We start from the raw sequence: 21700 nt of genomic DNA, 5'->3' as shown, positions 1-21700 counted from the left end.
TACAACACAGTGATGTGACGTAGTGTTTGGTAATGACCCCTCAGCTTCCCAGAACATGATTCATGCTTCTGAGAGAGAAGGTATTCAGGAGACTAAGAAACAACTGTCTCTGTACATTTTCATTAAAGGTAAATACAGTAAGAGCAAACATGGCACACATGGTTTTTCAAAGAACACCACTGAAGTATATAAAGATCAGGTATCAGAAGTGTCAAGATAAGAGCTGGAGACAGGAAGCTGGAGAGAAATATAGCTTCCCAACAGGTAACAAAACTAGGAGGAGGACAGGACACTCAAAAATAAACTAGTAATAGTTTAGGTCTTAAGAATTTGGTTTCTACAGCACCTAAAGTTAGCTTTATTGTTTTCTTCTAACATGATGAGGGAAACTCTCCTTGTACTCATTAAAAAGCTTACATTTATGCAGACTAGGTTTACAAGTAGTCTTTTGTTTCAAAATAATTTTCTCTGCACATTTATTACTGCTGATCAAAGTATATGAATTGAAGAAGTCTGTTGTCCAGTCTCCTTGCTGTAAATCTCCATAGACAGCACTAAACAGCAGCACCCTGTTCTGGTGAACTTTAGTCCAAATAATCTTTACTTTCCATTCTAATCTAGCTTTTGGTCCTGGCTTTTACTCACCTAAAACCAATAGGAGGAGTTCTAAGAAGAAAAAAAAAAAAAAAGGTCTTCAAAATACACATAAAACAGCATTGAAATTCTACTGAAAGTTGGTCATTACAGCTGTTGGTTCACTCCTTGCAGTCTGGGGACTAACAGTGGTTCTCACCTTAATGATCCTCCTCTAGGTGTGACTGAACGATTAAAAAAAATGAAATGGAATAAACCAATGTTAGGAACTTTTCAGAAGAGTTCAGTTTTCATGAGGATTGAAGGTATGAAAAAACAAAACAAAATGTAAAAGCAATGCTTTTCACTATTCTGTAAGGCTGACCAGTGACAAGTAGGGGAACCCTTTAGCCTGGATTGGTGGCAACAGTCTCAGAACAAATTTAAACAAAACCTTCATCATTGATTTTCTTTTTAGTGCATTAAGCAATCATCCACTTGGCAACAGATTCTGATCAGTTATGTTGCACGTTTTTACGAACTGTTTACCAGAACCACCAAAATGAATTAAAGGAGTTTTCCAGTTAGATCATTTCAGGGTTTATAGAGGAGCATTCTCCTCAGTAATGGCTAAAGCCAGTTTAGGAAAAACACCCAACAAGTTCAAGTTCAGAATGCCACCCTATTTTTAACAAGCATAACATGTAACTGAAGAAAAAAAAAAAGTATGACATTATTCTCAGAAAAGAGGGTTAGTCTATTACTTACTCTAGCTTTTGTTCCATGCTTCACAAATCCTACTTGTGCGTTGCAGATTAACACTTACCTGAAAATCTCTTACAGGAAATTCACTTTAAGGTTGCTTGTCTTACTGCATGTGGAGTTACAACAACCGGACAGTAAATCCAAAAGGTTTTACGGTTGACAGAACCTCCACCAAGGCTCCATCTACAGAAATACTTAGCTCCTTTGATTTCATTTTAAGTACCCTATAAAAATGTCTTTAAATAGTAATCTTAGTTTTCCTGAAATCTAAAATTGAAATGCAGTTTAATAATTTCTAAACAGAGAAAATAACTTCAAGAACGTTCAGAAATGTTCAAGGACTATATTTACTTTTTAAACAAAAAGTAGAATGCCTTTAAATATCAAAATAAAAGCAACCTAAATAACCCAGTCACACTAACTAGTTTCAAAAAAGCTGTCTAATTAAAAAGCAAGGATATTAGAATTGCAATCAAACTTTGTCTTTAATATTTTATTCATACCAAAGATTTATGTCCATATGGCCTGCCCATTGTTAAAGGGCAGGCTGCCAGAGTAACATGGTCAGAAATACCCAGAGACACTAAAGATCATTAAACTTAACTTCCTTGCTTAACACAGTTGCATATTACATGCTTTTACAGAAACTAATAACAGTTTTATACAACACAAACATGCAGGTTTTACATAGTTGCAAATAACTTAATAGTTCCAAATATTTAAAATATCACAACTCTTGATTCGTAAAGGAGAGCAATTGCTCTTTATTCACTTACCAAGACTGTATTATATCTGTCCTCCAAGTCAGTGATAAACGAAGGAAATGCTGGTTTTGCCAGCTAGTTCGGAACAAACAAAACCTTAGCTCTGGGCTCTTAGCAAGAAATTGAAAGTTTTTTTCAAATACTAGATATTGTAAACAACTACATTTGAGCTAGTCACCAAGGCTCCCTTTAGAGTCAATAAGCAGAAGCACAAACATCTAAAAAGCTATCTTGTGCTACAGCAGGCATCAAGCACTGGCCTGATAAATCACATTGCTCAAGTTCTAAATAACCCCCACCTACTCTGGTGAGAGGAGATCACACAAGTTTTTAAATACCTGGAACTCAAGCATTTAGTGCTTTTGAGGAAATCACTGAATACAATTTGACTATTGTACAAAAAAAATACTAAAAATATTAAGAAACTACATCCACAACTATTTGCAATGTATTGTCTGGCAGTAAAAGTCAGTCACAGAAGTGTGATTTGTTTCTCGTAACTTTAGCCATCAACTTTTATCCACTTAAAGCAGGCACTGACTTCTAGTTTTTCACAAAATACTTTTCTCAATGTGAGCTGCATGTTCCTTTAAGCTGCTTATCTCTCTTTGCTGACCATAGAGGGAGCCTGGACGCCTAGATTTTAGACAACTCAAGTAATATTAAAGGGAAACTTCCCCATTATTAACATTCTTTAACAAGCTTTTATACAAACATACATTACAAAATAAGAGTCATAATAAACTATAAATTATTAATATGCAAACCAAAACACAGATCTCTTTCAATTAATGCCAGTTATGTTTGATATATTAATTGGAAAACAATCCAAGTCAACCAGTTTCACAGATAATTCTTTCTCTTGATACTATTTTAGCCATGAGTAATTTAATTTACTGATGTTTTTTTTCTTGAGGGAAAAAAAGGGATCAAGTCAGAAAAGACTCTACATTTGTATTTGAGCTGTGAGTTATTTGATTGGTTTTCATTTTGTACTGTTTAATTAACATTGAAGTAAATTTTAGAGGCAACTGGCAATACTTCTGTATGATAGTTCGTTTTCTTTGGTGCATACAGTTTACATACGTAAGTGCATATGCACATACATACATATGTGTTTATATATATAGACACAGTTCTTGCAGACTGCGTTAAGAAGAAAAATACGCTTGTTTTCATTCTTACTATCCTCAGTAAGTAGATAAACAACATTTATAGTTGCTTACATGCAACATCCAGTGCACTATACTGGCATTAAGGAAAAGGGCAATTCAGAGATTCCATGTAGTTTGGATACATCATAATATTAGGAAATGAACATTCTACAACAGTGTTTCATTTCAAGGAAGATTGGTCTGGTGAGCCAACCACGGCAATTATCTTTAAGCTCAGTTTTCACCTGCAGGAATGATACAGAGCTCCCAATTGCCAACACACAAATGAAACTATGAAAAGTCACCAGCATGCTGATATAGCTTGCGTTCAAGACAGTGCATTATCAACTCAAGGAAAGTTCAAGATCATGTGGCCAATAAGAAAGTAGTACAGCATGAAACTCATCAGCAAAAGTAAAATTTGACAACTGGTTGGGACAAGATAAAATCTTTTTTGATAAGCCACAGTTCACAAAAATGAGAAGGAACTCTGGTGGAACCAAACTTTTGTCTCTTATTCCAGCCACTGCATTTGTAATTGTATAATTGGAAAACACCACAACCTGTGTTGGTGCAGGTCAAAGGTTTATGAAGATGCCATCTAGCCCTCAGCAAAAAAAAAAAAAAAAAAAAAAAAAAAACAAACATTTCTCAGTACAGATTAGAGAGGAAGAAAAAATATCCCAAACCCTAGCTTCCCAATAATGCCAGAGAGTGTCTTTCAAACTAAATGCATTCCAAACTGCAAGAACTACTTTCACGTCATGTACAAAGAAATGGAGGAATGACTCTTAATATATTCAGAACTTGTTGCCATGAAGGCTTGCAGGTGGCTTTGTGACTCAGTACAATAAAAATAATATCTTTTCACGTTCAATGGACTATGTCCTGATTTTCATATCCAAAGCATTCTTAAACACTTCAGTTTATAAGAACTTGGAATACTTCTTAATAGCAGCAGCAGTCTGGTCTAGTAAAGTAGTAAAATCTTATTTATATCAGCAGCAACATATTAAAATAAATCTAGTAACATTAGAAGAATCATCCTTACTTCACCTAGCATTTCAAGTTATTCCAGACCTTCCCTGTCAACTCATCTACAAATCTGCTACTTAAAATGTAGTTGCTGCCTACCTTCCTCCTTTGAGACACGCTGAGGGCAGCAAAGTCATTGAACAAGGATGAATTTGGTGAGGTTAGTGGATCTGTAAAAGAACGTAAATAACATATTATATATCCCTCATTAAAAAGAGATTTTATATTTTTAAACTTATTTCTGTATGGAAATTTTGACAAAACTAAGTTTAGCAACCACCCTGCTAAAACCCACAGCATTTATTACATTCTGTGCAACTGCTCAATATAATGGTGCTCATTAGCAGAATTTAGTAAGTTCAATTGCTATTGACACTATTTAATGTCCATCTAACGTTACCCAAAATTAGTAACCTTCTGTATAACACAGTCTTACAAATAATGATGTGGATCTTACTTGTTCTGTCACTGTTCTGCACAATTTAAATCAGAACTAAGGGTAGCAAGAGTGTACATCCTGTTAGTGGCTTTTTACTGCTTTTTATTTGTCCCTATGCATCCTCTTTCCAGAGTTGAAACACCAAAAACTGAGTAACAATCACAGATAAAACTTAAAACTCTGAACTGCATGAGTTGAGCTGTCTCATCAGCAGATGACTGCCAGCTGTAAACATTGGTGTTCTGATGAAACACTTTCTTCAGCATCAATATATACTCCTTAAAAGGGTAATTCTACAAGTGAAGCACAGCTTGGTGGGGAAGCGGGGTGGAGAAAAGGATTGGGACACAACAGAATTTAAACCAGGCTGACTTGGGGAAACCAGTTTCTCTCCTTCAGATGCATCACTATTGCTGTTTGGCCTGTCACAGTCAAACTCTGACTGCATTTAAAACTGGAGACCTCCAACTGCCTTGAATAGCTAATTGTTTGTTGGGACAAAAGAACAGAATTAATCACAAAACCTACTGGAAATGAACCAGGAGGAAGAAAAAAGAATAAACAAAACCAAACACAAATTTCAACTTTCAAACAAGTTAATTTTATAGTAGTTTCTATCATGCTTAAGAAATTATAACCCTAGTAAGTAGACTAGCTGCAGGGTCAGACATGCAAATAAGAGTTCTAGTACATCATTTACACAGTAATTTGCAGACCAGAAATATATTTTAAATGTATGCCCTTGCCACAAGGGAGTAGTACCCTCTTCTTTAAAGAACATATTTTAACAGCTACAGCTGAAAATCTGCAGTGATTCTGAAAAGCGAATTACAGAAGTTCACTATACCCTCCACAATAGTATAGTGATTATGAAGGCCTGCGCTACAGAGACACTTTGTTCAGTTAAAAGCCATGTTCCCTGTTAGCAGGGAAAAAATTGTAAGAGGTAAAGTACTGCTTACAAGACAAAACTCAACAGCTATTAAAAATCATCAGTTATGTGATACATTTCACAAAACTCATACATCCTAAATTTAAGAATAAAAACCTGTATATTCATTCCACACAACAACTTACTTCAAAAGCACTATAAAAAGGGATGTTACTGCAGAGCAACAGAAATGTTTAAGCTATCAGTGCTTTACAGTGGATATCCAAAGTAGCATTTCACTTGAAGTGACAAGATCAATAATGTTATTTTTTTTTTAGTTTTAGTTGTGGTTTGTTTGGGGTTTTTTTTAGTTTTTCCCTACTGCAGCAAAGGGAAGGCTCAAAAATGTATGAGTTCTGTAGCACTTCAGCTTTGTTTTAGAAGTAATCACAATACAATACTGCTAAAAAAAGTTCTACTGTATCTCAAATCAAATCAGAGGAGGGGAAAAAACCCCACCCTTAAGGCTCAGTTTTTCAAAAGTGAATCTCTTACATATTAAAGTATGTTTGGAAATTTATTACTTTAAACGTACTTACCATGGCCTGCATACTGCTTGGCACTGTCATTGAGAAGGCTAGGGGAGCTGCTGCTATTTGTCATCCTCTGCAAAAATAAAAAGACAAAAGTGTACATGTAAATTAAAGCTATAATGGACTAAGTGAAGGCATTGGGGATGACATCTAGAAAGTTTTAAGAACAGACTATGAAACCTGTGTTCATTCCCTATTTAATAAATACTCTAAGCAGACAGTGATTTGCCGCTGACAGAAACATTTAGTAAAATAAAGCATTTTGCGTGAGAGCAATGCAAACCTAAAATGACCGTATATTAAAACGGAACACTATCTTCACAAATTTCTAATTTGGGAGGGTCTACCAAACCTGTGGTTGTCTTCCTGTACGTTGTCAAAATGTTAGATAAGCTACTTACTTATCTCCTTTAAACATTCTTTCACACTGTACTCCTGAAACAATTCCTCCCTTTATTATACACTACCATCACAACATGAAACTTTTCCAATGAAAAATACTCAAATTAGTATAGCATTCTTCTTAGAAACAAAGTAACCTTTTGAGACCTTTCAGCAAAATCATGTGAACCTTGTAAGCCATCGGGACATCTGAAAACCTCTCAGCGTTCTTCCTTGACTCCACCTGCTTCTCCCACATTCCTCTAGAGACACAGACTAGCAAATAAACTAGACTTAAGTTAAGCTACCACTGCTTTGACAGAGAAGTTCGAAAGTGTCTCTTCTAACTCCTGCTTATTATTTTCTTTGACCAGTCTCTCAAAAGAATAAAAGGTGTGAGAAGAAAAGCAAGGCAAGGTCAGGAAGTGTTCTCTATCACTGAGAGAGACAACCAGTAATTTGCTAAAATATTCCCTGACATGCTTTTGGCCCATGCCAACCAGGAGTCTCCCAGCCAACTTCCAAGCACTATTCAGCAGCGAAAAGGTTTGAGATCCCTTCAAATAGACAGTTTGCATGCAGCCTCTGCTTTACTGAGTGAGTGTACATCTGCACAAACAGGCCATTTTGTGCCAGCTGGCCCTAAGCATCAAGGAAAGTTTCCAGGCATGTTTAATTTAGTAGTCTAGACACAGACCAAGACTCAAAACTGGTCACTGGATTTGCTCTTTATGCTTACATTTTTCCACAACCAACCTCAATGTTGATGGCAGAGGGCAAGAAGCTTCCTACGTTATACTTCAACACCATTACATCTAATTCTTGACAAGAAAGATCAATATTCTGGAGTAAATTTGGCAAGAATAGAGGAGAACCAATAGAAGGTAGAGCATTATCTAACATGGTAGAAATGCAAACCTACTGCAGTTCAAATTTCTCAACATTTGCAGTTTTCATACTACCACTGAGCTCACCAGAAGCTTCAGCTTTTAATAATTGTATCTAAAAGAACAAATAAATTATGTTAAGTAGTTTTTATATGGAAAGCGAGTTGTAAAAAACAATAGCCTGCACGATTAGAAAAGTAACTTGAAGAAAGCTTTGGTAAAATTCAGGTTCTTCAGCAGGTATTTTCAAATGGTACCCTCTCAACAATCCCTCAGTGCTTTATTCCCCCACGTATTATTTCCATTATCTGTGCTCCATTGCTGCAGCAAGCTTTCTACCATCGTTCAGGCTTCTCTGATGCAACTCTTCATTGATTACAAGTATTAGTACTATATGAAACAGAACTATAGGACAATACATGTAATACACACATTTAAATACTTCATAATGTAAATACTTTATATGTAAACACTTCCACTTTTTCAAGACTTAAATAAGCCTGCTTGCTATATACACTTTCCTTATTTTGATGCCACTTGTCTTATTTCTTAAATATACTGAACTGACACAACGTAACTCTCGCTAAAAGGTCAGTCATCAACAATCAGTTCTTTACACAAAGGGGATGCCTCTAGTAAAGCAAAGTTTACTTATTTCTATAAAACAAGGTAACACTTTGGCAGGCCCACAGTGAGTTAATGATCTTGCCCCAGTTCAGAAATGCTCATCCTACTATGCACCACCAAAATAGGAAAGATATCAAAGAATAGGAATATATCAAAATAAATAAATGCTGGATTATAGTAGCTTAACTATTCATACATCATATTCAATTCCTGACTAAGCAATGGAAAGACATTAAATGGTTTTCACAAATATTCGAAAAGCATCCCCATTATTTTCTTGGCACACATCCACACTGATCTTTATAAAAGGAAGTGGTTTCTTTCAGATTTGCACAAAAATTGTCCAGGTGTATATAAAAATCGTGTTAATGTCTATTTATACACTCAGTTTTTCATAATGATTTTAATGCAAAAGGTAATGGTCTGTCAGAATGGGGATAAATATGGTATTTAAATTTGGGTCAGTATCAAAGATGTGTAAGTATACCGCTTAAGCTTGGAATCAAAGCACTTTTATGACATCAGTATTCTATCTCTTCAAGTCCAGGAGTTAAGCATTTAATCAACGGACTTGCGATATGAATAGGTGTCTCCAATGATGAAAATCAGTGCTGATATAATCACTAAAAACATATAGTGCACACGAGACAGTTTGCAACAAAACACATAGTACAAAATTCTGAAAGCACAATGCAAACAAAGCCTATGAACATCAACCGTTCTTTTACAAAGTCAAGTCTTGTTCAAGGTGCAAATGTATTTTACATGAATAAGGATTCTGAAAAAACAAAGCTTCTCTCACTGATCTGGGACAGCTCTTGCTTTAACAACCGCTTGTAAGCTGTACCTTGAAGGAGGTTAAAAACCTCCACCACTCATGAATTTTTCATTTTGCTCACTTTTTACACAGGCACAAGCTTCTTACCTTAACTTTATTCATAGAAGACCTGCATGTAATTAGCAAAGGATTTGTAAACTGTTTTAATATTAAAAATTTCACCACACCAAAAGCATTTAGCCTTAATGAAAGTTATTCCTGCATCCGATTTTTACCAAGTCGGGTTGAAAATGTCTTGAAAGAAAAAAAGAAAGGGAAACTCAAGTACTATTTGTTGTTTGTGTTTTGCAGAAGGCAGTTTTGATTTTAAATAACGCTTCCCAATCTCTTCTAATGTTGTTTCATACAAATTCAATTTCAAAACAAGAATGCAATCAGAAGAGCCTCAAGCCCAAAGGATGAAAGCTCCAGAAAGGTAAGAGCAATCACGAACAGGAGAAGAAAACTATTAAGCCTGCCAGGCAAGGCAACCATGCACATATGATCGCTTCAGGCTTTTTTAGTACCTCATGACTTTCACCATAAGGAAGTTAATATAGTAAGGCAACTTTGTCATAACATAACCAAGTGCCATACCACCATCACTCAGTTCCATGTAAAATCCTTTTCTTTGCCTGCCTATTACTATGATTGATTTAAATTCTTTAAGCATTAGTTAAAATTCAACTAGGCTGACTGGCATACATCCTGCTCCTCTCCCTTTAAAGGAACTAAAAAGTTGTTTCTGTTCACATTTCAAAAGAAAGCTACTGCAGAACAAAACAGTCACATTCATCTCTGTCCAAGGATTTAACCTGAGGCTTCAGCTTCAAGTCCTTCCATTGTTGACCCTTCCACCAGTAACAAATTACAAGCTCTTTACTTTCACAGAAAAAATGAGAAATAACATTTTTCAGAATACTGTGTTAATTCCTGAAAATTCAAGCAATTAAGTTACAGGATGGGAATATGCTCATTCAGAACCTTTTACTCCTTCAAGCTCCAGGATTACTCAAAGTTACTCATCTCTTAAGAAAAGACTGTGAAAAGGCACTACATCAAACATGAAACTTTTGTCAAATTGAATCACTATCTCACCCAGACATTAAGACAGCCTACTGCATACTAAAATTTCCTATTCAGAACTGCTGCAATTTAAGGTTTTTAAGTTTTATTTTCACAGACTTTTAAGACACACTGACAGCGGATCAACAGCACTGTAAAAATAATTGTCCTATTGGGTTGCTATTTTAATAATAGTTTTGAGGATTAGATACTTTTTACAGAATCACAGAAGGGTTGTGGTGGGCAGGGACCTCTGGAGGCCAACTGGTCCAGCCCTCCTGCTCGAGCAAGGTGACTTAGAGCTGGTTGCCCAGGACCATGTCCCGACAGCTTTTGAATATTTCCAATGATGGGAATTCCTGTGGCAATGATGGCAACCTGTGCCAGTGCTCAGTCACTGTCACAATGAAAGGGTGTTTCCTGATGTTCAGGGGGAACAAGCATTCTGTTTCAATTTGTGGCCATTGCCTCTGGTCCTGTCACTGGGCATCACTGAAGAAAGCCTGACTGCATCCTCTTTGCACCCTCCCTTCAGGTATTTATGTACATGGATGGGATTCCCCCCGAGCCTTTTATTCTATAGGCTGAACAGTTCCAGCTCTTTCAGCCTTTCCTCACAGGAAAGATGCTTCAGTCCCCTCATCTTCACAGCCCTTTGCTGGACTCTCTCCAGTATGTCCATGTCTCATGTATTAAGAGGCCCAGCACTCCAGGTGTGGCTTCACCAGCGCTGAGCAGACAGGAAGGATCTCCTCCTTGGACCTGTTAGTAATGCTTTACCTAATGCAGCCCAGGGCACCATTCACCTTCTTCTCAATACTTCCTTGGTGCAGTATGCTAGGAAGAGAAGTGTTACAAGAAATATTCCCACCTTCTAAAGGTATACACCACCTTGCCTCCATCCTTCAATGTTCAATAACGAAACCCAGAATTACAGCTGCACTTAAGACAAGTTCACTTTGCTTTCATCTCACTCCAGTACATAGCTACAAAATTCTCAACAAGATAGAGGATGAATAAAGCTTTGCTACACATAGTGAGATCTAATTTTACATAGCTTATGGTACAAGACTTAAGTGAGGAGGTTTGCTTTCTTCACCACCACTTCTTTTCACCAAAATACATGAGATATCCTTTGTTCCCTATGTCTCCATATTCCTTGCCCTAACCCTAAGAAAATAAGCACTTCCCTCAGGGTCATTCCTGTGCTAAATGTGTTATCTCAAAATATTTTGTAGTATGTTACAAGGTACTCTATTCATCTTAATACTGTTCTACTGGAACTATTTTTCAAAATATTTTTGTAATTTTTAGAGTAATGTTAATTGAACTATAAAAGAAGTCATCTTGCAGAATGAGATTGTCACAACCAAATCATTGTTTGGTTGTCAGATTCTGTGACCTACAAAGGGTAATACCTTTTGCTTTCCTTTCTAAACAACCCAAAACTTGTCTTCCACAGTTAGCGTATTCAGCACCATCTAAAGCATGTCCCACTCAACTGTTTCAGCTGAAGCAACTGGATTTCTTCAGAAAGCATTATGTAAACAACTGCATAATTCCATTTTTAAAATAGCATGTCTGTAGTTGCACTCAGTTCTCAACAGTTAAAAACTGAAGACACTTACAAGCTTCTGTGTTATAAGGAGAGTTTTACTGCTCAACTCCTGCAGATGCAGCAATGGGAACAAAGGTCTTTGTGTTTACTCAGCTGCAAGGCTTTGAAGTGAACATGGTCTCTACTTCTCAGGCTTTTCAAAAATGCTTAGTATACCAAAATTAGCAGAGCGAAAGCAAGCAAGACCAATTCTTCTCCATTACTTGGCCTTGTCAACTTCAACATTGAATGCTGTTAGCACCTTTTTCATTTTCATTAGGGTGATTAATTAAAAAGTTGTGATTCTTACTTTCTACATAACCTGCAGTCCAATGAAAGCTATGTAGTTATCTCATCCCACAAAAAATAAGGAAAACCGGATTTCTGTGAAGCAACATGCATGAAGACACCTTCTATTGTTTTATGCTCTTACAACCAAATTGCTCAATTCTAAGAAGACATTAAAAGTTTTAACATCAAGACACTCCTCTATCTCATCCTGCTCCAATACCCTTTTAATATCCCAACAAAATACTACTAAAGCTCCTTCCCACAGCACCTGTATCCTTGATCAAGCCACAAGTTAGTCAAGGGGCAGCACTGATGCCAGTGGAACACAGACACCAGCCAGCCAAGTGGCACACACAGAGCAGCTGAGGAAACAGCCAAGCATCAGAGGCATCCCAGCCAGCCAGCTCCTGCCTCTTCACTTCTGGGAAAGCCAAAAAGCAACAAGCTACTTCTTGAACCACACCTCTGACTGTCTCTTGGCAGCTGCTGCTACACTGCCAAAACAGAAAAAGAACAGCTTCGAGGACAGCATGCAGCCTGTGGACCACGTGTTATTCAGGCCTGCTCTGTTATTAGTTAGAGAAGGGAAAAACAGAAAATACATGCTTTGATAAGCTGGAAGCCAATACTGCTAATGCAGTATATAAAAGCACAGCAGATACAGGGAAGAAAAGACAGATGAAACAAAACTGTATTACAGGAAAATGCAAACCAATGAGGACAGGAGACTTAATCAATAGGAAACTAGTAAGTAACAACAGAAGAGGCCAATGGGGGGCAATGAAAGCCTGGTTAACAGCAAAGACCTTTGAGGCAGGAGGCATGGAAGGATGAGGTAAAGAGTTATTTTTCAAAAAGAAAGAAAAAAGAAGAATTAGAGCCATGGCTACTTTAAAAATCTTACCTATTCCAAACTGTACCAAGGATTTTTTGCTGTTTTACCACTGCAAACTGAACATTACATTAATTGCGTCTTCACCACTAATCTAACCGCAATTAGATGTTCTAGATCTCTTCAGTATTCTTCAACACATACAAATGAAATCTCAAAGTCAGAAATACCCATTCTGAAGAAATGTTGACCATTAGTCATTTTATTTCTGATCAAAGAAGCACCTCCCCTCCCCAATTCATCATGATATGATACACTTTTACTTTCCTTCCTTTTGTTCCTTAATTAGCACTGTAACATAAATTACACACTGCAAGCAAAAGCATGATGATTGCAAAATTCCGATACAGCTTTGCTTGAGGGAGCCTGGCTCCACATGTGTTCTGATAACCCAAATATACACAATCACATTCTTTTCAACAAACCTTAGTTTTACGTGCTACACGTGACAAACACGTTCTGGAGATTAATTGGGAATAGTCGAGAAGACTCATTGATTGAATCCCTGATGATTATCTTGGAAGGCATCTACTGACTAAAACATGGACTGCAGAAAGTTGTCTCATGGTAAAAAGAAAATGAACATTACCCAGAAGACAGTGACTATTACTATCTTTGCTAGATTGAGGCCAATTAAGCAACTTGAACCAAGCTTTTTACAGGTGGTCATTAACTGTTCCTCACATTCCAGCTGTATAGGTTAGTTTCAAAAACTTTGGGGTCTCTAGTTTGCTAACACTGTTGCAGGGCAGGCGGGGTAAGGAGGGGATGTTGTTTAATTGCCATCCTTTTTCTTCCCATGATTCTACAAAACGCAAACTACTTTCTTCTTTCATAAAGGAAAGCATTCCACAGTTGGATGCAATAACGTTACCTGCACAGGAAAGCACACTGCCAACTAGCAGTCTTCCCAAGAAGGATGTGAACAGCATGCAGAAATAAGGCATGGAACCATTAGATGAACACTTAACCAACTATCAAATGGATGCTTGTTACACATGCACCATGCATGTTGTGTCCTGCATAAGTCCCACTTATAATTTTCCCACTGAATTATACAACGTAATGAGAAATAAATCTCAATATATAACCTCAAGGCTGCACTATCAACCAAAACATAACATTTCTTAACATCTAATTGTATCTTACTAATGTTTTTCCAGCAGTGTGTTTATTTGCATGTTTGTGCAATTTCCCAGTTTTAAAAAACAAGCTGAAAAAGTCTCCTCACATTGCATCACTCATGCACCTATTTGTAAACTGGACAGATCCACCAGAGATGACCAAGTAATTCATACATGGAACAGATGTTTCATCTGCAAAAGCAAAACTAAGAGCTAGTAAGATATATTACAGAATACTTCTGATGTTTAATTAATGGCAGAACACTAACTTTTCAGTATATTTAGTTTGATTCAAGGACCTGGAGAGAAATAGACACATGCCCCTAATTCAACCCAACTTTGCATTACGCCAATTTGTTTCTTTGTCCCAATTTCTGTGTATTTCACTTGTGTAATTCCAGTCCCCATTCTGTGAGTGTCCCATCAACATCTCCTCTTTGTTTCAGCCTCTTTTCTCAGTCTTTCCTAGCTCCTTATTCACTTATGTTCAGCTCAGTTTCTCTAAGCCCACAGCACGCCTCTTTTCCCTTACATACCCCTCTGCTCCAACTAACACAGATGCAGCTCTTTTTCATTAAATACAGATCCACTTCCATGCTGCTTCAGTCTGAAGTAGAAGAAAAGGAAGGAGAGAAATGAAGCAGATCAGCATTCCTGTTCAGAGTTCAGGCAAGGCCTAGATTAGGCCAGAGCTGTAACTACAAGAATGTACTCAAGCTGGAACACGCCAATGCAGACTACATCACTGGGAAATTATCTAACATCTAGGAAGTCTCCAGTGGGTCTATATAAACCAGTTTTGCAAAGGTTTAATCAACTGACGAAATCTGGGCAAATTTTCAGAGCGAGTGCAGAGGGTATATCCTTGACACAACCACCAATCTATCAGAATTAAAGTCTCTGTTCCAAAACATAAAGCGTTAGCATTATTAAAAGTCACTAAGATTTTTCCCTCATCTTGGTCTCCAAAAGGCTGATAAGGAAAACCACATTCCAAGTGCCTAAAGTTTGTCAGTATGGACTTAATTTAGAAACTGACACACAATCAAAACAGACAGCATTACCAGTTTTACCTATGCAAACTTAAATGACATGATTCAAAGGAAGAAAAAAAATCAATATAAGAATGCTTTTTAAACTGTGGTTTAATGCCTGTAAGCGCTTTCTCAACACTAATGAAATCCTACTTCAGAAGTAATTTTCCTTAGCCTCCAATCGGTAAGAGGCACATCAATTACTTCTCTTTTTCTCAAAGAGAAACACAATGCCTTGACTGTAATCTCACAGGCATTAATAAAGTATTTAAAAATCCTATGAGCATCCATGTTAAATGCGTGCCTTATTGTCTTTCTAGAAGAAAGTTATAATTTAAAATTTGTGTTTAGAAAGGCAGCAGTGTTTCTATAGAATACAGTTGAATAATATAAAACAAAATGACTGCACTATTATATGATCTCAGTGATACCAAAATTTGTAACTTACAGCTTCAGTATCAGAGATTAAAATTTTTCTTTTTAAATCATGCATAATTTTTAGTAATAACATTTCCATAATTTTGCAATTCTGTCAAATGAGAAAATCCAGCCTTCTTGAAAACATGCAGTAAAAAATGAAAAGAAAAAAGGGAACACACCTAATTATTTCCCACCTCTCGCTGAGTTATTTTTCAATCCATAATACAGCCACAACTGAGATCAAAGTAAGCTCACAAGGAGAGTTTCCTTGATACAAAAGAAGAGAGTTGTTGTCAGGACTCATTGCAAACTGTTTGACTTGTGCTCTCTTTCATTTACCAGAAACCGGTTTGTTAAACCTTTGAGTACAGGGAGAAACCACCTTCTTTTCAGCTTTTAAAAAGCATAACAGTTTGCAGGAGTTATTATAGTATTTCATGTGTTAACTCAATAGATACTCATTTAGCTTTTAAATACAACAGCCTTTTGCTGTAAATTTTGCATACTACTACCTACACAATAAATTCCACCTCATGGGAGTTCCTATGCCAACATCTACAGAACACTATAAATAAAAGAAAACATTTCAGAAGCTTTAAATGTGAATTCAACATAACTGAACACCACCAGAGACTGAGTTTACAAATTCTGACATTTTTGCCTAGTAATTTACAGTTTTGACAGTTCACATTTCGCTTCAGTGACTTCTGATCTCTGAGATTTTTGAAAATCTGATTTTTACATATTTAGTAAAAGGCTATCAAAATAAGCTATAAGCCTAAAAAGAAATCTAGGAACACAGAGGTAATATATGTAGCAAAGCCCAACACAACAGCTCAGATAAGTGTCAATAAAAACAGACTAATTTTAAAGCAATGATACTGTGTCATTTCCACTTGCAAGATTAAAGTGAGTATATACTCAGTATATCCTACAAGACGACACATTCCAGAAGGCTCCATTTTTCCTGCTTCTTGAACAGTTTTCCCTTTTTGGTGTAATGCTAGCCAGAACTAATAAAACACCATACAATTCACTGCTATTACCTGCATCATGGGATACTTTGTTTCAGCGGGACTTCCAAATCCATTAACGCCAATGAAGCTGGTGCTAAAGTAGGAATCTGTGAGACTAGCATCAGCTAACCCACCGCCATCTATTCCAGGAACTAAAACAAAAAAAGAAATACATTTCAGAAAAAAATCAGTTTACCATGGGTTTATTTGCTAATATTGCTTACATATTTTTTTGGCAGGGGGTAAAATAGGAAAAGGTTGGTAATGCTGTATTTCAAACCTATCTTCTCAGCAAGCAACTAAAAACGTATGAAAAAGAAACTACGAAAGAGGTTGCTAAATGACAGCATATGCAGCATGAAGTTACAGCACAAATGCAGGAAGAGGCAGAAAAGTGAAAAGCTTTAACAGAGACAATGAGGAGTTTGAACTTCAGAAACAAGAACAACAAGGAAAGTAATTATATCAAAAAGAAAATAAATCAACTAAAAAAACTAGAAGGCAAGCTCATTTTAAGAAAACCTATATTCTTGCCTATCCATCTTGGAAATATAACTGTCAAGTAGATTTTTTAACTTGATGTACTGATTCTTTTAAAGGGTAACACAGAAAATGTACACTTACAAATATCTCAAAAAGTTTGTGCTTTGTGTGAAAGGATTTAAAAGCTTCCTCAAGAACATAAGATTATTTTCATTATCTCATACTTCATAAAGCAGCAACAATTGCATGAAAAGCAGCCAAAAGGAGTCTTTAAGACTGAAAGCAAGTGTGAAAGATCTAAGAAATTAATCCCCTGTCTAGAAACAAGGGCCTTGACATACAATTACAGTAGTTTAACTGCAAAGAAATTAATTCAATACTACGAAACTATAAAGAACAAAAAAGCAGCAGTCATAATTAACACAGAACACTCAAGCAAGTATTACTTGGATAACAAAAAAAAAGTTTACAATAGTATACACAAGCCTCAGTTCAAATTAAGCTTCCACAAAAAACACCCACAGAAAGTCATAAAGACACTAATCAGTACGGCCAGGCCACTGCAAGCCAACAGGCATGAGTAATTGGTAGCTCCAAGGTAGGAAGGCACACATCCAACTCAGAAGAACATCCTGTACCACACTATCCGACTTGAACTTCTGGGAGGACTCATAGCCAGCTGGTGACACCTGGAAACAACTTCCTGATCCTAATCCTCAAAGGAAATAAAATGCAACTTTGTGGCTGAGCTAAAGGAACACTGACTATAACCCCTCAAAATTTAATCAGAATGGGAATTTTCCCTCCAAAAGAGACTACATAACCTGGTGAGCCATTTCCATGCTGTAGGCACAGGAAACAGCAAAAGAAGTACAGCCAGATGAAATCATAGGAAGGGCTGGAAGAGAATGACTGTCAGCAGCCATACTACAAACAGAAGGAAAGACTGCCCAGCTGCACTCCCTGAGCCTGGAGCTGTATGAACTAGCCAGCCAGGGGTAAACACCAACAGCACCTCGAATGAAGAGCTGTATGTGAAAGATATGAAATAAACTGAATACCTCTGTGGCAATCTATATCAGCTTTGCAAGCAAAAAATATTCTTGCTGCCAACTCTAGAACATTATCTGTATACTCTGCAGGTTTGAGAAAGACACCTAAGAAACTTTAAAGATGCCAACTACTAACAAATTGCAACATAATATTTTTTTAAGTTTTAAAAGTTAGTTTTATTTTCCTATTCTTTTAGTTCCCTCCACTATGCGTGCCCTAGATGCTTCTTCATAATTTCAAAAGAACAGCCAGCCACATACAGAAACTTCAGAAGTCCTCTTGCTACAACCCTAAAAAAGACAAAGCTTTTTGTATTTGTCCTTTAAATGTCTGTCCCTCTTTTGCCTTCATTTAGGTAATGTACATTCAAAAGCCTAAGAAAAGTATTTTATGGTTGAACTATTGTATCAGGGAAAATATTAATCAGGGAAAACGTCTGCAGTAATGCCAGTTACTGTCTCATCCTGCCTGCTACAGTCAGTCTCTAACTCACACTGTCAAGGTTAGCATTTTAACACAAGCATTTTCAGGCATCATGAAAAATACTAGGACTCATTCACACAAGAAAACAAAAAGATGGTAAATCCGTGTTTAATTAGGAGTAGTTTCAGTCTGGTTTGCCCATAAATTATTCACAGTTCACATTTTTTTATTTATCCTAAAAATGCATTTCCAATATAGCTTTCTCTGCCTGCATTCCAGCCATTATCAAAAACTGCTGCAGTTTTTATGTTACATCTTGACTGTAAAAGACCAAAGAGAAACTGTTTCATTTCCAGGGACAACTGTCATTTCAAGGTACACTATATAATTTCCGCAGTATAACTGCTATTTCATCTTACACTTCTGTCAAACTCCAGATTCTATCCAATTTTTAACGAACTAGTGACTCCTTCAAATTACACCAACAGCTTTACAAACCCTTCAGCCCCTGTTGAAGAAATAAGCAGCACCCAATTCTTTCTGCTTCTCGCACTGCTCCTCACTATGCTAGAGTCAATGTGAGAACCCACATACCTTCATTTCTCCATTCAGCACATACAGTTAATACACAATATCCTTACAGCTGGAAAGAGGAAAGCAAAGCCTTGCAAATTTTGCCACATTCAGCAGCATGGCATGTGAAGAGCCCCCTTGGTGCAAAGAAAACCCAGAGCTGACCTCCACTAACTCCAGACACCTGGTACAGCTGCAGTCACCCATTATCTCCAAACAAAGCACTGGAACTGCTGCCGGCAGCCTTGCTAGGGCACAAGTACGGCACCAGATTGCTCTGCTCCTAGTCTGGCTGAAGCATCCTCAGTGCCAGGCAACTCAAGTTGCAAGCAAGAGCAGGCTTCAGGCAGCAACCCCAGAGCTGAGCAAGGTGAAGATGCTGCTGGGAATTACACTGCTACCTTTCTACTGCTGGTATTTGCTATGCAAGCCTACTCAAACCACCTAAAGCTGCTCAAAGCTACAATTTAGGCCTTCTGCTGGGACACAGATATCTAACTGGGCACTCCAGATAGCAGAAGCTACTTCAGAGTATTTTCTGTTCTCTAGCTGTGTGAAGAACACGTCTCTACTGAAGTGCAATGGTTTGGCCATACCAATCAGCCTCCTTGTGCCATTAACTACAAATTACTGTACTCCAGTGCCGCTCCAGTACCACTCAATTCTATTGGTACCATAGCAATTTCAAGATGGCTTTCAACTATGAGGCTTTCTGTTGCATACCTCTAGCAGAGGGGTCCAAGACACCAAAAAAATTCTTCAGGAACAATCAAAAGAAAACCATCAGAAGTAAGCTCAGTGGAACAGAGGGCAGTTTTCTTGGCAGTAGCTCGTATTTGGAACAGAATGCTCTAGAAGTGGTAAGTATAACTATTGCCTTCAGAAGAAAACACAACACTAGCTTCCTTAAACTAACTTCCCTATAGTAACAAGCAAGAAAACTAAGACTAACAGAAAAAATGCAGCTTACATCAGTACAAAGGGAAAAAAAGAAGAAAGTAATTCCTGCATTGTCTGTAGAATCAAGAAAGTGTTCACAACGTACTTCATTTCTGTTAAAGAAGGACATTCAGCTGTTACAGTGATGAAACGTCAGCAAACACCTAAACAGCCAAGGCAGTTTTACTGTATTTGGCACCTGGCCTTCTCCATGAGAGGTAGGCGGCTTTTATCCTCCTTCTGCCAAACATTTGGCAAATCATAAATTCTCACTTGCTTCTGGAAGCCCACAGTAGTTCAGAGCATGAAAAAAAGAAGTGATTTATCATAAGCAATCCACAGGAGAAGGTCTTCAGAAGTGACCACACTTCACCACATGAGCGGTGTGGTATTAAAAAGAATCAGAAGTCTCAACTGAAAAGTGAAGACCTTAGTCCTTAGAAAGTTTTTATTCCCCTGTGTTTACTAATTTACATCAGACCCTACATTCAAATATGCCTGTCCAGATCTTCCCTATATAACAATTGCAAGCACACACTTTCAAACACTCTGCACACAACATTATTAGAATAACAAATAAAAAACTTCCTCTGAGGTTTATATCTTTTCTCTTTTAAAGCATCAATTATAACTTCAGGTAAGTAAGTTTTGACAATTTTAGGAAAGTCTTGAATTGGCTATTTTTGTCAAAGGAACGTGTGTTTCTGTTGTGTAACAGTACTACCCATGCACTGAAATTGTGTATGTTTTCAACAGGCTCTTCCTTGGAGAGAAGCAACAACTTCCTTACAAAAGTAGAAAAGTTGACTAGGCAGATCTGAGAAGAAAAGACGGATGTGTGAGGGAACAACTAGGAATCCAGCGGGGGAGAAAAAAAAATACTAACTTGTTATGTAAGCACACATGTGAAAACAAGAAGAAACATCTAAATTCCGTCAATATTAAAGCCAGAAGTTACATCCTGGCAATTCTGGAAAGAAATTAAATCAAACATCTTGAGAAATTCAGAAGACTTTTTCTACTTTTTATACACACTATCTTAGTAATTTTTTGCTTGGTGAGTAACATTGCAGCTTAATGTGACAACTGCAATTAAAAATAAATATCTTCTTATATAATTCTTCTCCCACAGAATTTTAGCAGAAAGTAGGCTTCCCATCAGATGCAGGCACCAAAGATGAAAAAAAGCAGATAGTTATTTTTGCATCACTTATTACAAAGACATTTTTCAGGAACAAAGGAGCTCATCACAGCTTAAGTGCTTGAGTACTACTGTGATATACTCAACATACATGCTTCAACAGAATCAGTGGGTTTCAGTTGGTTTTACTTTAATGCTCATTTTGTCTAATACTTGCACTATCTGAATACTAATACTATCTGAAAAGATGGCGTTTCTGCTGTTTTCTTTCTAACATTTTACTAACCAGTAAACAAGTAGTAAGATATCCTATACTGCTTCTTTCATGAACTTAGTATCAGCACTGATCTCAGAAATTGTTCTTAAGAAAAGGATCCTTTACAGTAACGTATATACAAAAATGAATGGGCTGGCTAAAGAAAGATCACAATGGATTTTTGTTGATATATTTTTCAAAGCAACAATTCAAAGATTTCTGGCAAAGTAATAAAACATGAATTGAAATAATTTCATTTTGCTGTTATCACTGCTTAAAAAACTGTGCTATAATTATTTTTACGCTGGGAAGAGACTTTACATATAGAAGTAATCTTGATCTAAACTCCCAGTACTGCAACAGTGCAGGCACTTCTCACCTCAACACAGCCTGGTAAACTGAATCATAGGCTTATTGCATACATGTGCACACCAAGGACAAGGTGTTATCTCAGATACATACAAAGCAGTAAAAACTACAATGCTGT

The 21700-nt window shown here is 37.0% G+C and overlaps 1 protein-coding gene across 8 annotated transcripts in view; it reads right to left on the bottom strand.

Moving 5' to 3' along the window:
* Nucleotides 1-21700, bottom strand: part of PAN3 (poly(A) specific ribonuclease subunit PAN3) — an 85269-nt gene that overhangs the window by 52104 nt on the left and 11465 nt on the right. For all 8 annotated transcript variants that reach the window (XM_080376405.1, XM_080376404.1, XM_080376399.1 and 5 more), the window contains 4 exons: nucleotides 16376-16497; nucleotides 6201-6267; nucleotides 4391-4461; nucleotides 2115-2177 (listed from right to left, as the gene is read on the bottom strand). In XM_080376405.1, the coding sequence (XP_080232531.1) occupies nucleotides 2115-2177; nucleotides 4391-4461; nucleotides 6201-6267; nucleotides 16376-16497 (323 nt within the window). The remainder of the gene's footprint in view (nucleotides 1-2114; nucleotides 2178-4390; nucleotides 4462-6200; nucleotides 6268-16375; nucleotides 16498-21700) is intronic.

The sequence above is a fragment of the Falco punctatus genome (assembly GCF_963210335.1).
Source record: "Falco punctatus genome assembly, chromosome: 2".
In the NCBI taxonomy this organism is placed as follows: Eukaryota; Metazoa; Chordata; class Aves; order Falconiformes; family Falconidae; genus Falco; species Falco punctatus.
Note: the sequence above shows the minus strand (reverse complement) of the source record. Positions and strands in the feature narration are given on the sequence as shown.